At 41.6% G+C, this 17,080-nt stretch overlaps 1 protein-coding gene across 3 annotated transcripts in view; it reads left to right on the top strand.

Moving 5' to 3' along the window:
- Window positions 1-17,080, top strand: part of ABCA2 (ATP binding cassette subfamily A member 2) — a 499,989-nt gene that overhangs the window by 340,085 nt on the left and 142,824 nt on the right. For 2 of the 3 annotated variants that reach the window (XM_069241449.1, XM_069241448.1), the window contains exons 26-29: window positions 1,422-1,542; window positions 3,596-3,877; window positions 11,195-11,401; window positions 13,083-13,185. In XM_069241449.1, the coding sequence (XP_069097550.1) occupies window positions 1,422-1,542; window positions 3,596-3,877; window positions 11,195-11,401; window positions 13,083-13,185 (713 nt within the window). The remainder of the gene's footprint in view (window positions 1-1,421; window positions 1,543-3,595; window positions 3,878-11,194; window positions 11,402-13,082; window positions 13,186-17,080) is intronic. The other variant, XM_069241450.1, reaches the window with a different exon arrangement.

Below are 17,080 nucleotides of genomic sequence, written 5' to 3'. Positions count from 1 at the left end.
GACACAATAAATATGCTTTCAAGCTGCGGATTTATTAAAAGCTCTCCTCTTTATTTTCATCATTTAAAAGTTAACCGTACACATTTCTATTTCTTCTTGCCAGGCAGGCATATCTATTGTGAGCTCCAGTGTGAGGTAAGCTTTGCAGTTACAGTGAACCCATCTATTTCACAGTTTGAACATACATACTGGCACCGTGGACTTGATTTAATTGTCCGATCAGTATTTGGGAGGCACCGCCTATTGGGAAAATTATGATAATCATGTTTAAGCTCACTGAAAGCACATGTACCAAATTATCCTGTTTGTCTCTAGCCATTGTTTAGGCTCCAGTTTCCTTTCCCATTGGTTTAAAACGCAGAGAGGATATTACATACCTAATACCTGCTAGAAGTGTGATCTGTGCATGCACACAAGGGATCTGAGTTACTGTACTTTGTAGACAAATATACTTCTTGTATAACAATTTTATTTTGTGCCATATACATGAGAATATCAAGGGGTCTACCTAGAGTTTCACAGATATGGAAAGCCACCAAAAACACAGATATCCTGCCCCTCTTAGTTAGATAGCATTGGTATCTATTTACTCTAAATAAAATGCCTAGGACATTCTCTGCTTTTTGGCAGATTTTCCACATCTGCCAAACTCCAAATCAGGCCCTACATGCCTCAAACACCACCATTCAGCTCCTTATTTGCACAAGAGTTCCATACCCCTCAAGTAAGGGAAGAAAAAGCCTGCTATAGAAGATGATTGCAGGTGGGCATTAAACGTAGCATCTTCAAGCCCACTAGTAATTTTGTAGGTGCTGGTGAGTGGGTGAGGTATTGTGTAGCTGGAGAAATATGAACCTCCCTCAAAAAGAGAGATTAGCTGGTGGCACGGGAAAGACTTCTTCTAAATGGCTGCCTTTTGCTCCCACTTAAAATTATAAAGATTTATTGTGTGTTTGACCTATTAAGATGCAACCTCAGTTAGACCTGTGGTGTTAAAAGTTGATCATCATAAACTCGAAAGACATTTATTTTCCTGCAGACATAGTTTTTATAATTGTTTCATTCAAGTGCCAACAGGATGGTCTTTCTGAACTATTGTGCCACCTAGATTGATATGCCATATTTTTATGTTAACTTCATAAAAAGTGAAATCGATGTATGTCCATGGGGATATTGCTGTCGCTTAGCTTTATTATTATTTATAGAGCATAACTTACCCTAAAGAAGTTGTCTTTGCGCTTTACAGATGCATCCTTTCCTTTTCAGTAGACAGGGCATTGGCAAACACAATCAAGTCTTTCCAGACTTCTCCCTAGATAGGATCCCATGACATTTTCCTCTTGTGCTGTTGCTTGCCTTCATCGTTGCACCCTTTGTACCCTCTATTCACATTCAGCTTTTTCCACTTGCCTCCTTTGCAGCACCTGGAGCAGAACCTGTCTGACCTGCAGCTCACCAGTTTTGGGTTGATGGACACAACACTGGAGGAGGTATTCCTTAAAGTCTCAGAAGAAGATCAGTCCCTGGAAAATAGTGATGCAGGTAGGTATCTGTTCACATCACAATGAGATACCTGCCTTTCTTGAGAGATGAGCGCTGTGTCTAGACTATCCTGAACTGGGTAAGGGACTCTCTTAGGTCTTTGTAAAGAGGAGGTAAGGACATCTCTTATGGAAGCAATGGTCAGTCTTCATCAGGAGCTTGTCATGTACTGGGAGGCAAAGGAGTTAGCATCAAATCTACAGTTTACAATTTCGTGAAGCCCATTTGGCCACACAAAAAGGGCCAGGAATCAGTATTGGAGTTTAATGGGTTTATTACAAATCAGTAATCAATCCAAAATAAATACATAACAGAATCAGATTGTAAAGATACAAAATAAGAATCTGCAAGCAGAAACACCAGAATAAGTTTAGTCTCAATAGTATAAGACATATAAGGATTAGTCACAGCAATACAGAAAATATGAAATAAGAATTTACATTCTTTAAAATAATTTAGATTGCTCCTCCTTAATCGGAACAGAATTAAGGACATCTAGTTAGGTTCGAAACTAAATAGGAAAAGGTTTCTAGGATCTCGGGACAGAGCAAGCTAGGTGACTGCATCACAAAGACTCCAGTAGAAGTCTTCAGTAAAAAGACCACTGGTAGCATATAACTATGCACTGTAGGGACAAGGGGTCAGAGAGATCTGCATCTCTCTAAGTCTAAATGAATGTGTTGCAACTCTAAAAATGTGTACACTAACAAAGTGGAAAGTTCCAGGCACAACCATATCTCTTAGTCCCGTCATCCTGAGACTCCAATCATTGCTTGTTCGTACAGAACAAACCTGTAACATGGAGCGATTCTCCCATCCCACGGTACTCTAACAACCAGGTTAACCCTGAGCATCTTCATTCCAGATATGAAATGAATAGGAAGCTTCTTCTGTTCATTAAATCGCCCAGTCCGTGCCAAGAAGTTCCTTCTCAGGCATTGCTATCACTAATATACAATACTACTTTCTCTAGCTAATGAATAACAAATGCACACCTGCAAAAGAAAAACATTCAGAACATTGGAAAATACATTTCATGTTAAAATGAATGGCCTACTCATGCTATCTTAGCAAATCATATTTAATGTGCACATTGTAATGCTCAAATAGATCTGAATATGAATAGAGTTCATGATTACATATCCAATGCATTTTCAATAAATGCAGTACATCAGAACAGAAGTGTAAATGTGATTGAGAAATACAAATCGTTATGTTAAAGTCAAACATTAAAACACACACGTATATATGAAATTCTAATACCTACAGTGAATGCACCTTCAATAATACGGTTTGATGCTTCATCTTACATTAGCAATGTTAAGTCACACAATATATGCTGTTGATTACATTTTGTGTTACTTGTGTAGGGGTAAAGCAAACATTACGCTTCTCCACACGTTAGCACAGAAAAACATTGCCAAAATGCAAATATACACGAGTTCCACAGTGGTCCCGATTCCTGCCCAGTCTTGTGCTATTTTTAGGTAGCCCATCTCGAATTCAGGACCGCCATCGTCATATAGATAAGGGTCTGTTAATTATGTTTGTAGTACTTATATTATGTGTTTTAAGAGGGAAGCCTTGCCCATGACTTCATAGTCCTAGTTTTCAGAGAGGTGTATGGGTAAGGAGAACTAAGTACTATCCTGCAAGGGCTGCTCTCCTGTGCAGAGCACTTCAAAAATAAGAACATGCTCTTCTCTCTTGAAAACCCATTCCGTACAGAACAATTAAAGAAAAAAAACACATATACTTGCTGAACTTTGTCCTCTGAACACAGAAAATGTTGTGCACCACAGCACCTACACCCTCCCACCCTCCCACCCCCAATTTCCCCAAAATACGGGTGGTTTTGGGCAACTTAGTTCACCCAGGCCTAGTGTAGGAAATGAAATAAAAAATCGAGTGATCTGAAAAGTGACCTAACTTAAGTCTAAGTAAAGGATGGCAAAACTTTTTAAATACCTTCTCTCTTTTGGCTACTGATTTGAATGAAAATTACACTTATCAAGCTGGGCCAAAGAATAATATTCTGCTGTTTTTATTGCAGATATTAAAGAGTCCAAAAAGGATGCTTTTCACCTAGCTCCCCAGATGTGCCCCAAACCCGATGCCAATGGGGAACCCCCTCAAGAGGAAGCGGCAGTTGCATTGGAGAAATCAGAGACGGGCAACCGAATCTATGGTTCGCCGCTGGCGCAGGCCTCACCGTGCTCCTCATCCTCGCTGGGCTCTGTGCGTGGCGATGAAGGTGGGGCTTATTCCGAGTTCTTTGGGGACTATTCGCCCCTGTTTGATAATCTGCAGGACCCTGATAACTTCAGTTTGCAAGGTTGGTAATGCAGCCATGCCCAGACCGAGCCTTTAGTTTTTGCTGTGATGTGATGCTTGGTATTGTTTCTTCTCTGTCCTTGCCACTTTGCAAATTAGTGTGTTAGATTTTAGGCTGCACAGGTGCCTTAAGATTTGCTGCAATATATTCTGCTACTAGTAGACCTTGCCGTCGCCAGCTTTGCTGTGTTTTGTCGTGTGGGAATAAGCTCATGGATGTTTTCTTTTATAATCCTATTTTGTTTAATTTTGGGGCACATATCTGGAAGGATGTTGGCACATCTGAAGATATGAGTTATAAAGCAATGAAAGCAATCTAAAACTACTGCCTCTAAAACAATCCTATCCTTTCATGTTATGCTTTCATGTTTCATGTTATGCTAACTATTCCAGCTGTGCAGGCTCACTTCCCTATAGATGCCATTAAAAGTATTGTGTGAAGTGACTAGTAGTGATTCAGACATCTCCTGGAAGCCTTTTCCCAATATATGTGTAATAAAGTACTACCTGCCATACATGGTTGGATATTGCAAGTCACAGAGTAGTTCTACGAGGACCAAGGGTGAAGTTGTTTATAAGGTCATGGAACTCTGAGGTTGCTTGCAATATCCTTTTAATGTACGGCAAGAGGCACTTTTGTTCTTATAATACGTGGTCAAACCATCACTCTTCCCACAAACTGCTTACAGCATTGGTGTTTTTCTGTTTCAAGTTCACTACATGCAAGAAGAATACAAGTAGAAAATGCACTGTGAAATAAAACGCTCCAAATAGCAGTTAATTTTTTTTCAGAAAGTAGATTACAGTCAGTTTAATACAAAATGTTGTGGCTTAGATTTTGTAGTAACATCTTACCTCTGATGACCTATACCATGCAAAAACACATTAGCATAAATATCTCTTTTCTGCTCATCCCTTTTCCTTTGTGGAAAAAGATATCTGAGAAACGAAAAGCCAGTTCCCATTTTCCTTGCTTAAACTTTGGCTTTTATTATGCTCCTTGACCTGCCTTTCATCTTAGCTGCTGTCTCTAACATGAGACATTGTGATGTCAGAATTCACCTATAATTACTTATTATAGTTGAGCAGCTATGTTATACTAGTCCCCTGCAATAAGTAAATTAGAGATGATGTTTTAAAACAGGATTGCAGGCTCTTATGTATTACAACAAAGACTGAAAGTTGTAAAAGGTCTGTATGCTTCCTTAGTAACATTTTTGAGTTGATTGTGCATGAAAAGGATTGTTGACTAAGATTCAATGCTATATCCAGGTACTGCAGAGTACAGTTGCACTTTCTAAAAGTCCTATGCAATAGGATTGTGCTCAGCACGGCAGTCCGGTGTGTAGTATACATATATCCCTACCAAGGTATAGCCCTTGTGTGGTATGATTCCCCAGGCCAGAGCATAATAACATGTCCCCTAGAATGCGCCGTGTAGTGCAACCTGTATTGTGAAGAGTGGCCTGATCAGACCCAAGTGTAGGTGCATGCATTTCAATGAGCTCCATGTGTAGGGGCCCCCGCAACCACAATCGACCATAGTGCGTCCTCCTCCTGCAATCCAGTCTAGGCCAGTGGACAGACCTCCTACAAACACCTGGTATCAAAGAAGGGAGTAAAAGTTACAGGACTTGACGATGGAAGAAACATATGGCAGGCATAGTGCTTACCTTATGCTTTACAGGAAGTGTACAGTTACACACTGCTCAAATACCCAGATGGTACAGCCCCGGGGTCAGGCCTTTCCACCCAGGAACATAATCTGTCATATTTTCTTAGTTGAGGTTGTGCCAGTTTTGTCCCATCCAGTCCTGCATGGTTCTATAGAGTTGGAAGACTGATGCAATGAAGCCTTGACCTTAACGAAGAGTGGGAAGGAACTACGGGCATGATTTACGGTTTGACGTATGGTACTCTATCTGCCAGAGTTTCAGAGGACATTACTTCCACCATTCAGTCAGGCATATTTAGAGATGACTGCCAGCCGAGGGGCATCTCTGTACAATGAAGGGGTTATGCTGTCACAGCAGTTCTTTTCAGTGTACAACTATTGATGGAAGATGGCCATCAGTTTCAACAGCCATTGACCAAACACCCAACGCGGGAGTTTGTTTCTGAAAAACAAAGCAAGAAACTAATAACTCCTGAAACTTGGAAATTTTCTTCCACAGTCCAGGGGTTATTATTTTTTCTGTCCTTCACCTCCAAGTTTTTCCTGGCAGTGACAAACTTTCCTGGTAGTTACAAACAGTAAAACATGAGATTAAACTATGCACCCTAAATGGGGTGGGCAGTATAATCTAATTCCCCCAATGGCCTGATGAGTAGGCTAACAGGGGCTCAGTCTATGGAAAACTTAAGGTTCGCTCTCTCTAAATGAGGCGGCAGACCTAGGGTTTGGTTGACGGGGTACTCTGTCCCATATGCAATGTAGTACCCCGTCTTCCAAGCTCTAAAACCGCCCCAGGTGTCTTCAGTGTACATGTAGCCCAGGGCACAAGCATGAGTGAGAGGAGCATAGGACTCTAAATACACATTGAAATGGCCAGAGAAGAGATATCCATGAAGAAGTCTACATTTGATAGGACGGAATTTCAAAACAAATGGAGGAAGAGAAATGTCTGAAATGTTACAAACAAGAAGAATCAGGACAGCTATTTGGAACACTACCACCATTTTCAGTTAAAAAAGGAAACTAGCATCTCTTTATCAACAATCTCCAAAACAGAGACAAAATGTTGAGGAGTTCCAAGACATTGGCTAGCATTTTTAACCCATTACACAATGAGTACAGGTCTCGAGACAGTTTGAAAATCATTAAAAAGTCACTTGCTTCAGAAAATTGGGACCATCCGAAGCATGTGCAATAGAAGTTTTGTTTGAAAGGAGAACAGCCCAAGACAGCGCAGAAGCTACTGTACAATGTCAGGACTCTGGAGTAACCAATAACAGATTGTTAACATGGGGCCAGGCCACAGTGTATGGCGCAAATAAAGGCTGCAGGATGACGCAATCCCCTGATCTAGTCTCAAATGAGCATGGAGAGTCGAAAGCCCACAAGAAATGCTAAAGCTCTCTGTAAATATTACTGCATACATTCAACCCTTGTTTGGTGTCTGCTTGTTTTTAAGAGCTAATGCTCTACAAGGTCTTATCTCGCTCTTCACTTTTGTTCAGATATCGTAAGTTCAGTCTTTCCTTGCGCCAACAGTAACTAGAGACTCACCCAGCTGCACCTTGACTCATGGGATGTTTGAGATAGGACATAGTTCATCACTAAAGAGGAGAATGGAGCATACGACCCGGAGCACAAGCCCAATTCAAACACAGACTCTTGCAGTACTCTATGGAGAAAAATGCACAACAATGAAACCCCCCTCAATAGGCTGAATGTACCATTCTCTCCTAGTTAGAATCAAAGTAGTGGTAACTTTGCTATTTATATGATGCTGAGCCCTCCCCCACCATGAGGTAGCTTACTTTATTATAGGGCTTGCTACATACTTCTGCCAGTAGTCTTAGACACTAGTGGCCACAACTTCGTACGTGAGTACTGATGATGGAAATGATGTTATTGTGTACACACTATCACTGAGCTCACGGACGATGAAGGAAATGGGGAACAAAAAACAAAACAAAAAACAAGCCAAAGGATATGATTACCTAGAGCTAGTCCCTAGACTTTGAGGCCACCCTCTGTACGAAAAAGAGCAACAAAGAGGGTAATTTACCATGTGTATTTGGCCAGCATATCTCAGCCCCTGAAAAGTATAAATGAGATAAATAGGTTTGAGCAGTGGCACAGGGGACTTAGTGCAAGTGGCAGGAGATGGGCAGCCAGTAGTCCGATTGGGGGGGGGGGGGTTGAAGGTAGCTCAAGTATTAATAGGAAAACAGCAGCAGAGCTGACTGAGTTGGGGCAATCCACATAGAAGCCTGGAAGTTAGGAGCTAAACATTAGCCCAATAGAGTCCCATTGAGCAGGATAACTTGAACCTGTGGCTTCAAGATCATGGTATATGATAGAAATTCAGAGATAGGATAGGATAGATTAGGATAGGATGGAATAGTGAGTATTCTGCATCAACGGGGTGGTACGCTACCACCTTTCCATTCTGTGGTGTAATGTTGTGGTCTCTGCCCAGGATCTGTAGACTAGGGTTGTGCACTTGGTCAAGTTTTTTCCATAGAATAATATCCTGTATTTTTATGAAAGGAAGTACAAATCTGCACTCGTGATGCAATGCAATCGATTCTCCACTCCATGCAGGTCTTCAGTAATTAATATTCTACTGTCTATTCAAGTCTTCTGTACTACAAAGTCATGGTCTACTAAGTTTCTGAGAGTGAGAATCTGTCCTGTCCTAACTGAAATAGCAGGGAGCAAGACCTGGCTTCTGACTCCATCTGCTGATTTCCTTTAGCATAAGAGCCTGCCCTTTAACTAAGCCTTGTGGCATAAGAACTTTTTGTTTATTCCTGTGTTGATATAATTGAATAAGATCATACCCCCTGCAGAGGTCCTGTACAGTAAGAAATCTCAAAACCTGGAATAGGATTTTGCATTCTACCTGTTAACTGTGAACTTGGCTCCTACTACATTCTGTGCTGGATGATCCTACTCTCTATTTCCATATACAGAGTAGGTTCCTACTAGATTCCTGTACTGGATGATCCTACTCTGTATTCACATATACTAAGTAAGATCAGCTCTCCACTGGGGATTGAAGGGAAAGGTCCTATTGTTTGCTGGAGCTAATGGAGTAAAATCCTGTTTTCCAGCCAGGCCTTTATATGCTCCCCATGTGGAGACTTTCTGCGGACAGATATCCACCTTAAGCCTCTCCTGACACTTTGAAACCCGTCCTTACAACACCTCCTCTGTTATTATAATCCCTTTCTCTCCTTGTGTAGTTGTAAAGAACTAAACACTCGGAAGGAATTTAAGCACTGAACCGAAAGATAGAAGGAAGATAGTGAGATGAATACCCATCCTTTTGGTTATAGCCTTAATGTGTTTCCAAAGGGGTAAAAGGTTATAGAACCCCCTACATCTTCAGGAGACTGTTCATGCCAGGGCAGCTCTAACCAAATAACACCTCCTGCCACCAGCTGTGGGCTGTTAAAATGTGTTGTAACCACTAAACCTTTATCCTTAGGATGCAAGAGTCTCTCCAGAAACTGGGAAATATTCTTCCTCGTGTAAGTAGGGCTTTTCCATAAAAATCTCTGCGAATAAGCACCATATTATTTAAAGATAATACAGGAGTTAACCAGTACGCACTGTAACTGTTGTAACGTTGGGCTCACACTTTTTTTCTAGAGGTTCCCGTTCTGTATGTGCTGCTTGCTTTGGTACCATCTTAAGACTTTCAAAAGTTGAGTATGCTAAATGAGGTATTACGTAGCCTAGCTTCACTTTGATGATAACTCGAGCTGCATTGACTCAATACTAACAGAACCAAGACAATGTAATGCGTCATTGAGAAGGCAGACCCATTTCCATTGGCTATCTAAGTACGAGTGGGTGGTTCTGGGCCATCTTGCATCAGGTACCACTCCAAGCAGGATACCTTCTAGTAGCACAAAACTAACTTGGAGGTGACGTCAATCACATTTTAAATCCCTCATATGGCATTCACGTGATGCAAGATATCTTTCAATGGAGGGAACAGCCTTATCAGTTACTAATTTACAACAGGTGGTGTAAAAAAAAATAATACTACATTTTCCAATCCAGATTCCAACTTAGGATGTCACTAGCGAATTCTGTTTTTATCCGATAGTCTAGGACAACTTAGGACACCTGAATATATTGCCTTAATTAAGGTTATTTCACTTGACTCACATGAGTCTTGTATGCTCATCTAGAGTGTGTCTAAGCAGCTCACATGAAACATTCCTAAGGTGTGTGCTGCTTCAGTTTGCATTCTGAAACTTAAAATGTTTTGCTTTCATGATGAGACAGTGTGAGCCAGTCTACGAAAGTTTGAAAGGAGCACACACTCCTTTTGTTGTTAAGTATCCTTTTCAAATATAATGCAATTTCTGTTCAATCAAAGTCTTTGAAGTTTTAGACGAACACTTAATAAATATATAAATGGTGATGTTTATGCCTTTGTTGTAAGAAGAAGAAATATTAACTGTTAATAACTCATTCTCAGCCCTTTTGTTCTCGAACTTCCCTTTTTTTCACTTCTCTTAATTACTTCTTTTCCTTCTTCAACCTTTGTTTTCTCCTTAAAAATGTTGATCCCTCCCTCTCCTCTTTCACATTGTTTTTGTGATCCTTCTTTCATTCCTTACCTCCATATTCTTCACCTTTTCTATTTGCCTTGTTTGCGCTCTTTCGTATAACCATTTTCACCTTTTTTTTTTATACTTGTCTGTCCATCTTTTCCTCATTTCATGCCCTTCCTGTGCTGTATTTTTTATTTTTTAATTCATTTTATAACTCCTAACCTATTTTTCTTCCTTTCAAAATGTCCACTGCCTATGTTTTATCCTTGTTTGCTCTTTCTGACTTTTTCTGGTTGTTTCTCATGCTCGTTTTTTCACTTTTTTGTGCCGATGCCTTTCACTTGCAATTAACAACTCAATTTGGTTTTATTTTCCACATTGTGCCCTTCTCACATTTTCCCTCTCCTTTTTCACTAGTCCTGTCTTTGACTATGCCACTCATTCTGCTCTTTTGTGAACTGTTTCTTGTTCTGTTCTCTTTTCTCGTGCTATTACTAATACACATTCATTTTCTCTTTCTTGAGCTTGCTTTTTAAAGTTTCCTTTCTTGCTCATTCTCGTGGTTTCTCCCTTGTATACTTTTTTCTTTCTATATTTCTGCCCCACTCTTTTTTTTCCTTGATCCTTATTCTTTCTTGCTTCTTAGTTTGTCTTGCATTTTTACTTTCTTGCTCTTTTTTCTTTGTCTGTTTTTCTTTTTCTGTGAGGTTCTTTCTCTTCCTTCCTTACTCGTCTTTCCGGCTCCTCTTCATCCATTTCTGTTTTCCTCTCAGGCTCGGTTTCTCTATCCATGTATTTTTTCTGGTTTCTCCATACATTCTTTCTCTCTCTTAGTCGCTTGTCTATATTTCATATCACATAGCTTCTGGCTTGATGCTGTCATTGCAAAGTCTTGCCTTATTTACCTGTTGACAGAATTGAATGAGCCATCATTAAATATGTTTAACAGAACTCAAGGAACTTTTAATAGTTTTAGGTGGGAGCAATGTTAAAGGGACCATTATTAATGCTTCAATATGACATTGCTTCAGTGTGACTTTGTGTTTCTATATGCAAGTTTATCATTTCTTTTCAGACCAGGAAACAGAAGAAGAATTGAATGACGGGCAGGGAAGCTACAAACTGGAGGGGTCGTGGCTCAAGTTGCGACAGTTCCATGGCTTGATAGTAAAGCGGTTCCACTGTGCTAAGCGCAATACCAAGGCTCTCTTTTCTCAGATCCTCTTGCCTGCCTTCTTCGTCTGTGTTGCAATGACTGTGGCACTGTCGGTGCCTGAGATAGGTAGGTTTTCTTCCCCATTGACAATTACGCTTCCTCGATGGCGTCTACATCCATAGTCCTATGTGGTTTGAAAATAATCAGCTAAGTTGGAAGTAAGCCGGAACACATGCCTGTTTGAAAAATATAAAATGTTCTCAATGAACAATACCCATTTAGCATGCTGAACTCTCAAGCCCCCTATAACGAATTCATACTCTCTTTCTTTTTTTTTTTGCATGTGTATGAGGTGTAGTTGTACGTCCTTAGCATTTCTATCTAACAAAAACAATTACGAGTTTACAGATTGTTGTAGGTAATATTTTACTGAGTGGATCAGTGCAGAAAATCGAAGCAGAGTTTGTGACCTTACACTTATAGTTCCAAGCATTATTCTTTCTCTTCTAGATTTCCTTTTCTGGTTTCTGAAAATATTATATCAATTTCTGGCCATGATGAGGGGATGAATAGTATGGAATTATCCAGGATGCAGCTGTGAAAGCAATGTAGATGGATAGAGGCTAATTCTTTATAAATCAAACCCCAGTTCACTGAAAAGTGAATAAAATTTATTTTTAGCTCAATGAATATAGTTGACCACCTCTGGCCTGATACTGGATTAACCCGAGATCTTTTTTGACAATAATATAACATTTACAATAGCAGCACTGTTTTAAGGATAAAGGCCTGGAAATTTTGTCTTTACTTTTAGAGCTCTCAAGTGGTTCCTTATCAGTGCATGAATATATAAGTCACTATATAGCACACCGTACACCATGAACCATCTCTGTGCCCTATTAGGAGCTCAGATGACTGACAGGACCCTTTTATGAAAGCATGATGTCACAAATGAGACAGATGGGAACAACTCGTAGGACAGAATCCCTAAAGTTTGCCCAGTATTTGCAAGTCGAAGTTCCTGTGCAAACACTGAGAAACCTGAAATGCGCCTGAATTCGCAACCAGCATGTGTCTCTTGGGTGGCAGAGAAAGTGACTCTCTGTCTTAAAAGTTGCAGTCAGCCCTCTGTGAAATGTGAGTCTTGCATATCCATCAGCTTTCTGCAGTATGATAGGCATGATTGCCCAGGAGTTGCAGACCTGCATTACTCTTTCCGAGATAGAAAAACAAGCCAGATGAGGTTCATGAGCTCAGCGTAAGTGCTTGAAGTACCTTCAAGAGAATGGGCGATAGGGAGGTCTCATTATTTGCTAGTTCGAATGTGGTGGGACTGTCAAAGTAGTCCTAAAGTTTTTGCTATTATACAAAAAATGCTTTACAGCACATTTGTGGTTCAGAATCCCCCTATGTTCAAGCACACAGCACTGTACATTTTTGCTCATTTCAGTACTGCAGATATAGAAGTCATACTTGCTACTGGAAGGTACAAAAATGCTGCTGGGAGTTTACATAGATGGTGCTTCCATGTGATACTTGTAGCAGGAATTCAAGATCGAGAGATACTCATGTTCTCAAGATACCACTGAGATAAAATTGATACGTGAACACTCAAAGGTACCAGAATAGTAAGATACAACCTCCCCAGATGTATTTGAACAATGTAAGAGGCTCTTGCTAGTCACATATTATGACTTCATCTTTGACTAGCCAGATGTTCCTCTTTCTGATTACTGTACGAGACCAATTGTAAAGCCTTTTAAGGGTCTCACTACTTGAATCTAATCCAAACTTTTTGTCTTTCTAGGAGACCTTCCCCCATTGATTCTGACACCATCTCAGTATCACAACTACACGCAGCCGAAGGGGAATTTCATACCTTATGCAAATGAGGAGCGTTCAGATTACAGGTAGGTATTGTGCCTGCGTTCCCAGCAGGGAAAGAGGGAAGAGTCCTCATGTAAGTGCCCCCACTGTTATTAGGGACACAGATAAGGGGCACAAGGCATTGCTGAAGGACACAAGCTACGTTTGGTAGGCATTGTGGCCAGAGTTGGAGGAAAAGTAAGATATACGAGAAAGGTATACCATTGCAAAACCCCAAAGAACCAATGAAAAGACTTCTGGGGCTATCTGCTAAAATCAGTATTTAACTGACATTATCAAATCATTGACAATCTTAGAACAATGTGTTTGAGTAGATTTTATGGTCACACTTCAAACTTATGAACCACTGAAATTCCACAGATATACATATTGAACAGAGATGAGGCAGCCAGTCATCTAATGCACAGCTCGCAGCCTACAAACGAGATGCCACATAGCATCAGAAAGCACCTGAGTGGTGATCTCAAAATGAATGCTTCATCTGCAAATGAAGCATTCCCTTTTCCAAATCAAACCATTACCCGAAGACCATGAAAGCATCTACCTTTCAAACATTTGTCCTCCGTCACATAAATGGATGCAGAGTTCTACTCACGTGAACACCTGATAGCACCCTCATGTCATTTAAAGCTGTCTTGGATGGCACTGCACGCCTGATTACTTGGAAACATTATACTATTACACCAGCCCTGAGAAAGCTGGCTCACTGTTCATGCCTGTATCACGTTCAAATGCTTATGTATAATCTACAGAAGATAAAGCAGCAAAAAAAAACTGATTATTTGAAAAAGTCCCTCCGGCAGCCCCAGCTCACACCACATGTAGCACAAACCAAATAATCCTAAAACTTGAAATTTCCAAACCAAGGAAAGAGAAGAGATACCCTCTTCTTCTCTATTTCCAACACACATCTAGCCCTCCACTCATCCGTTTCCTACGTTGATCATTAGCCTCCACGTTGATGTTGCCTCTGTAATTGTGGAATCTAGAGGATTTTGTCCATGCATACCTCTAGAAGTTTTGAATAATATATGTAAGAATGAACATACATGCCTATTACAGGTATGGCTGTGCACTTGAAAAAATTCTAGTTGGATTTCTGCTTGATGCTCTTGTTAAGTACCTAGCTGGAGCTGTGTCATTTTTATGGATCACACTGTATGCTTGATGTCTGTGAAGTGCTCAGGTGCCCCATTAGCTTGGCCCATACTGGTGAAATACCCTAAATAATACATAATCACCTGTGACCTTAGCAATGACCTTACAGATGCCATAAATGAATGCTCTTTTTCAAGTTTACTTGTTGACAGATGATTGATATATATATATATATATATATATGTTCGATGGCATGTGTAGCTGCAGATACACATGCTGTGCACAGTCCGCCATCTGGTGTTGGGCTCGGAGTGTTACAAGTTGTTTTTCTTCGAAGAAGTCTTTTCGAGTCACGAGACCGAGGGACTCCTCCCATTTCGACTCCATTGCGCATGGGCGTTGACTCCATCTTAGATTGTTTTTTTTCCGCCATCGGGTTCGGACGTGTTCCTTTTCGCTCCGTGTTTCGGGTCGGAAAGTTAGTTAGAATCTCGGAAAAAATCGTCGGTATTGTTTGCGTTCGGTATCGGGTTAGTTAGAACAAATCGACACCGAATTTTGAAGAGCTCCGGTGGCCCTTCGGGGTTTTTTCGATCCCCCGTCGAGGCCTGGTCGGCCCGGCCACGTGCGACTTCAAGGCTGATGGAACGGACCCCATTCCGCTTCTACCCAAAATGCCATAACAAGTATCTGTATACGGATCAGCATCTGGTCTGTAACTTGTGCTTGTCCCCCGAGCACAAGGAGGAAACTTGTGAAGCCTGTCGAGCGTTTCGGTCGAGGAAGACGCTGAGAGACCGAAGAGCCAGGAGACTACAAATGGCGTCCACTCCGACAGGTCAAGAACGTTTCAAGGAGGAAGAAGAAGCTTTCTCCATCCGCGAGTCGGATTCTGAAGAACTCAACGCCGAAGAAACACCCCAAACCGTGAGTAAGACGTCGAAAATCAAGACTCCCGAGAAGTCCACAAAAGCCCAGGGGACGCCACCGCCAACAGGCCATGGCTTAACCCGAAAACTAGGTGACCGATCCAAGGCACCGAAAAAGGGCATGCTGGTGTCGAAGTCATCCGACTCCGGTCGAGATACCGCCACACAGCAACCTCGGAGCCGAGACAGCGGCTCCGAGAAACTTCGGCACAGAGACAGCAGCACCGAAGAATTTCGGCACCGAGACACCACGCCGAAAACAAAGAAGGTTTCTTCGGAGCCTAAAAAGACTTCCAAAAAGGTTTCGGTTCCGAAACATCCAGCCTCGGAGCCGAAAACTAGTTCCTATACAGAGGAACAAGGAGTAACCTCCCAATTACATAGATTTGGAGAGGAGCTTCAAGCTGTAGAGCCTGACTACACGCAAAGAAGGCTTCATATTCATGAGGACACAGGGAAGATAACCACTCTTCCCCCAATCAAAATAAAAAGGAAACTTGCCTTTCAACAAAAGGACAAGCAACCACAGGCAAAAGTGACAAGGAAATCAACCCCACCACCGTCTCCACCACCATCAATACATGCATCACCAGCAACAACTCCACCACTTTACGATGCTCCAGTGTCTGACAACAGCCCAGACTCCTACCCCACAAAACCGTCACCACCTGAGGACAGTACATCCTACACACAGGTGGTCGTAAGAGCAGCCGAATTTCACAACGTCACCTTAATTCTGAACCAATTGAGGATGACTTTCTGTTTAACACCCTATCCTCCACCCATAGTCAGTACCAAAGCCTTCCCATGCTCCCAGGAATGCTAAAACATTCAAAGCAAATATTTCAGGATCCAGTTAAAGGCAGAGCCATAACTCCAAGGGTGGAGAAAAAGTACAACCCACCGCCAACAGATCCAATCTATATTACAACACAACTAACACCAGACTCAGTAGTTGTTGGGGCAGCTCGTAAGAGAGCCAACTCTCATACCTCAGGAGACGCACCACCTCCAGACAAAGAGAGCCGCAAATTTGATGCTGCGGGAAAAAGGGTTGCAGCACAAGCAGCTAATCAATGGCGTATTGCCAATTCCCAAGCACTTTTGGCAAGATACGACAGAGCTCATTGGGATGAAATGCAACATTTCATCGAACACTTACCCAAGGAGTTCCAAAAAAGAGCGCAACAGGTGGTAGAAGAGGGACAAAGTATCTCAAATAATCAGATACGGTCTTCCATGGATGCAGCAGATACAGCTGCAAGGACAATAAACACTGCAATCACGATACGAAGGCACGCATGGCTGCGCACTTCAGGGTTCAAGCCGGAAATCCAACAAGCTGTGCTCAATATGCCATTTAATGAACAGCAATTGTTTGGGCCGGAGGTTGACACTGCCATTGAGAAACTCAAAAAAGACACTGATACAGCCAAAGCCATGGGCGCACTCTACTCCCCGCAGAGCAGAGGCACATTTCGGAAAACACCTTTTAGGGGAGGGTTTCGAGGTCAACCCACAGAAACCACAACCTCACAAACAAGGCCTACTTACCAGGGTCAATATCAAAGGGGAGGTTTTCGGGGGCAATATAGAGGGGGCCAATTCCCAAGAAATCGAGGAAAATTCCAAGGCCCAAAAACTCCTCAAAATAAACAGTGACTCACAAGTCACACAACCCCATCACATAACACCTGTGGGGGGAAGACTAAGCCAATTTTACAAACTTTGGGAGGAAATAACAACAGACACTTGGGTCTTAGCAATTATCCAGCATGGTTATTGCATAGAATTTCGCCAATTCCCTCCGAACGTCCCACCGAAAACACACAATATGTCAAAACAACATATAGATCTTCTAGGTCTAGAAGTTCAAGCATTGCTACAAAAG

This window comes from Pleurodeles waltl, chromosome 6 (genome assembly GCF_031143425.1).
Source record: "Pleurodeles waltl isolate 20211129_DDA chromosome 6, aPleWal1.hap1.20221129, whole genome shotgun sequence".
Lineage (NCBI taxonomy): Eukaryota > Metazoa > Chordata > Amphibia > Caudata > Salamandridae > Pleurodeles > Pleurodeles waltl.
Note: the sequence above shows the minus strand (reverse complement) of the source record. Positions and strands in the feature narration are given on the sequence as shown.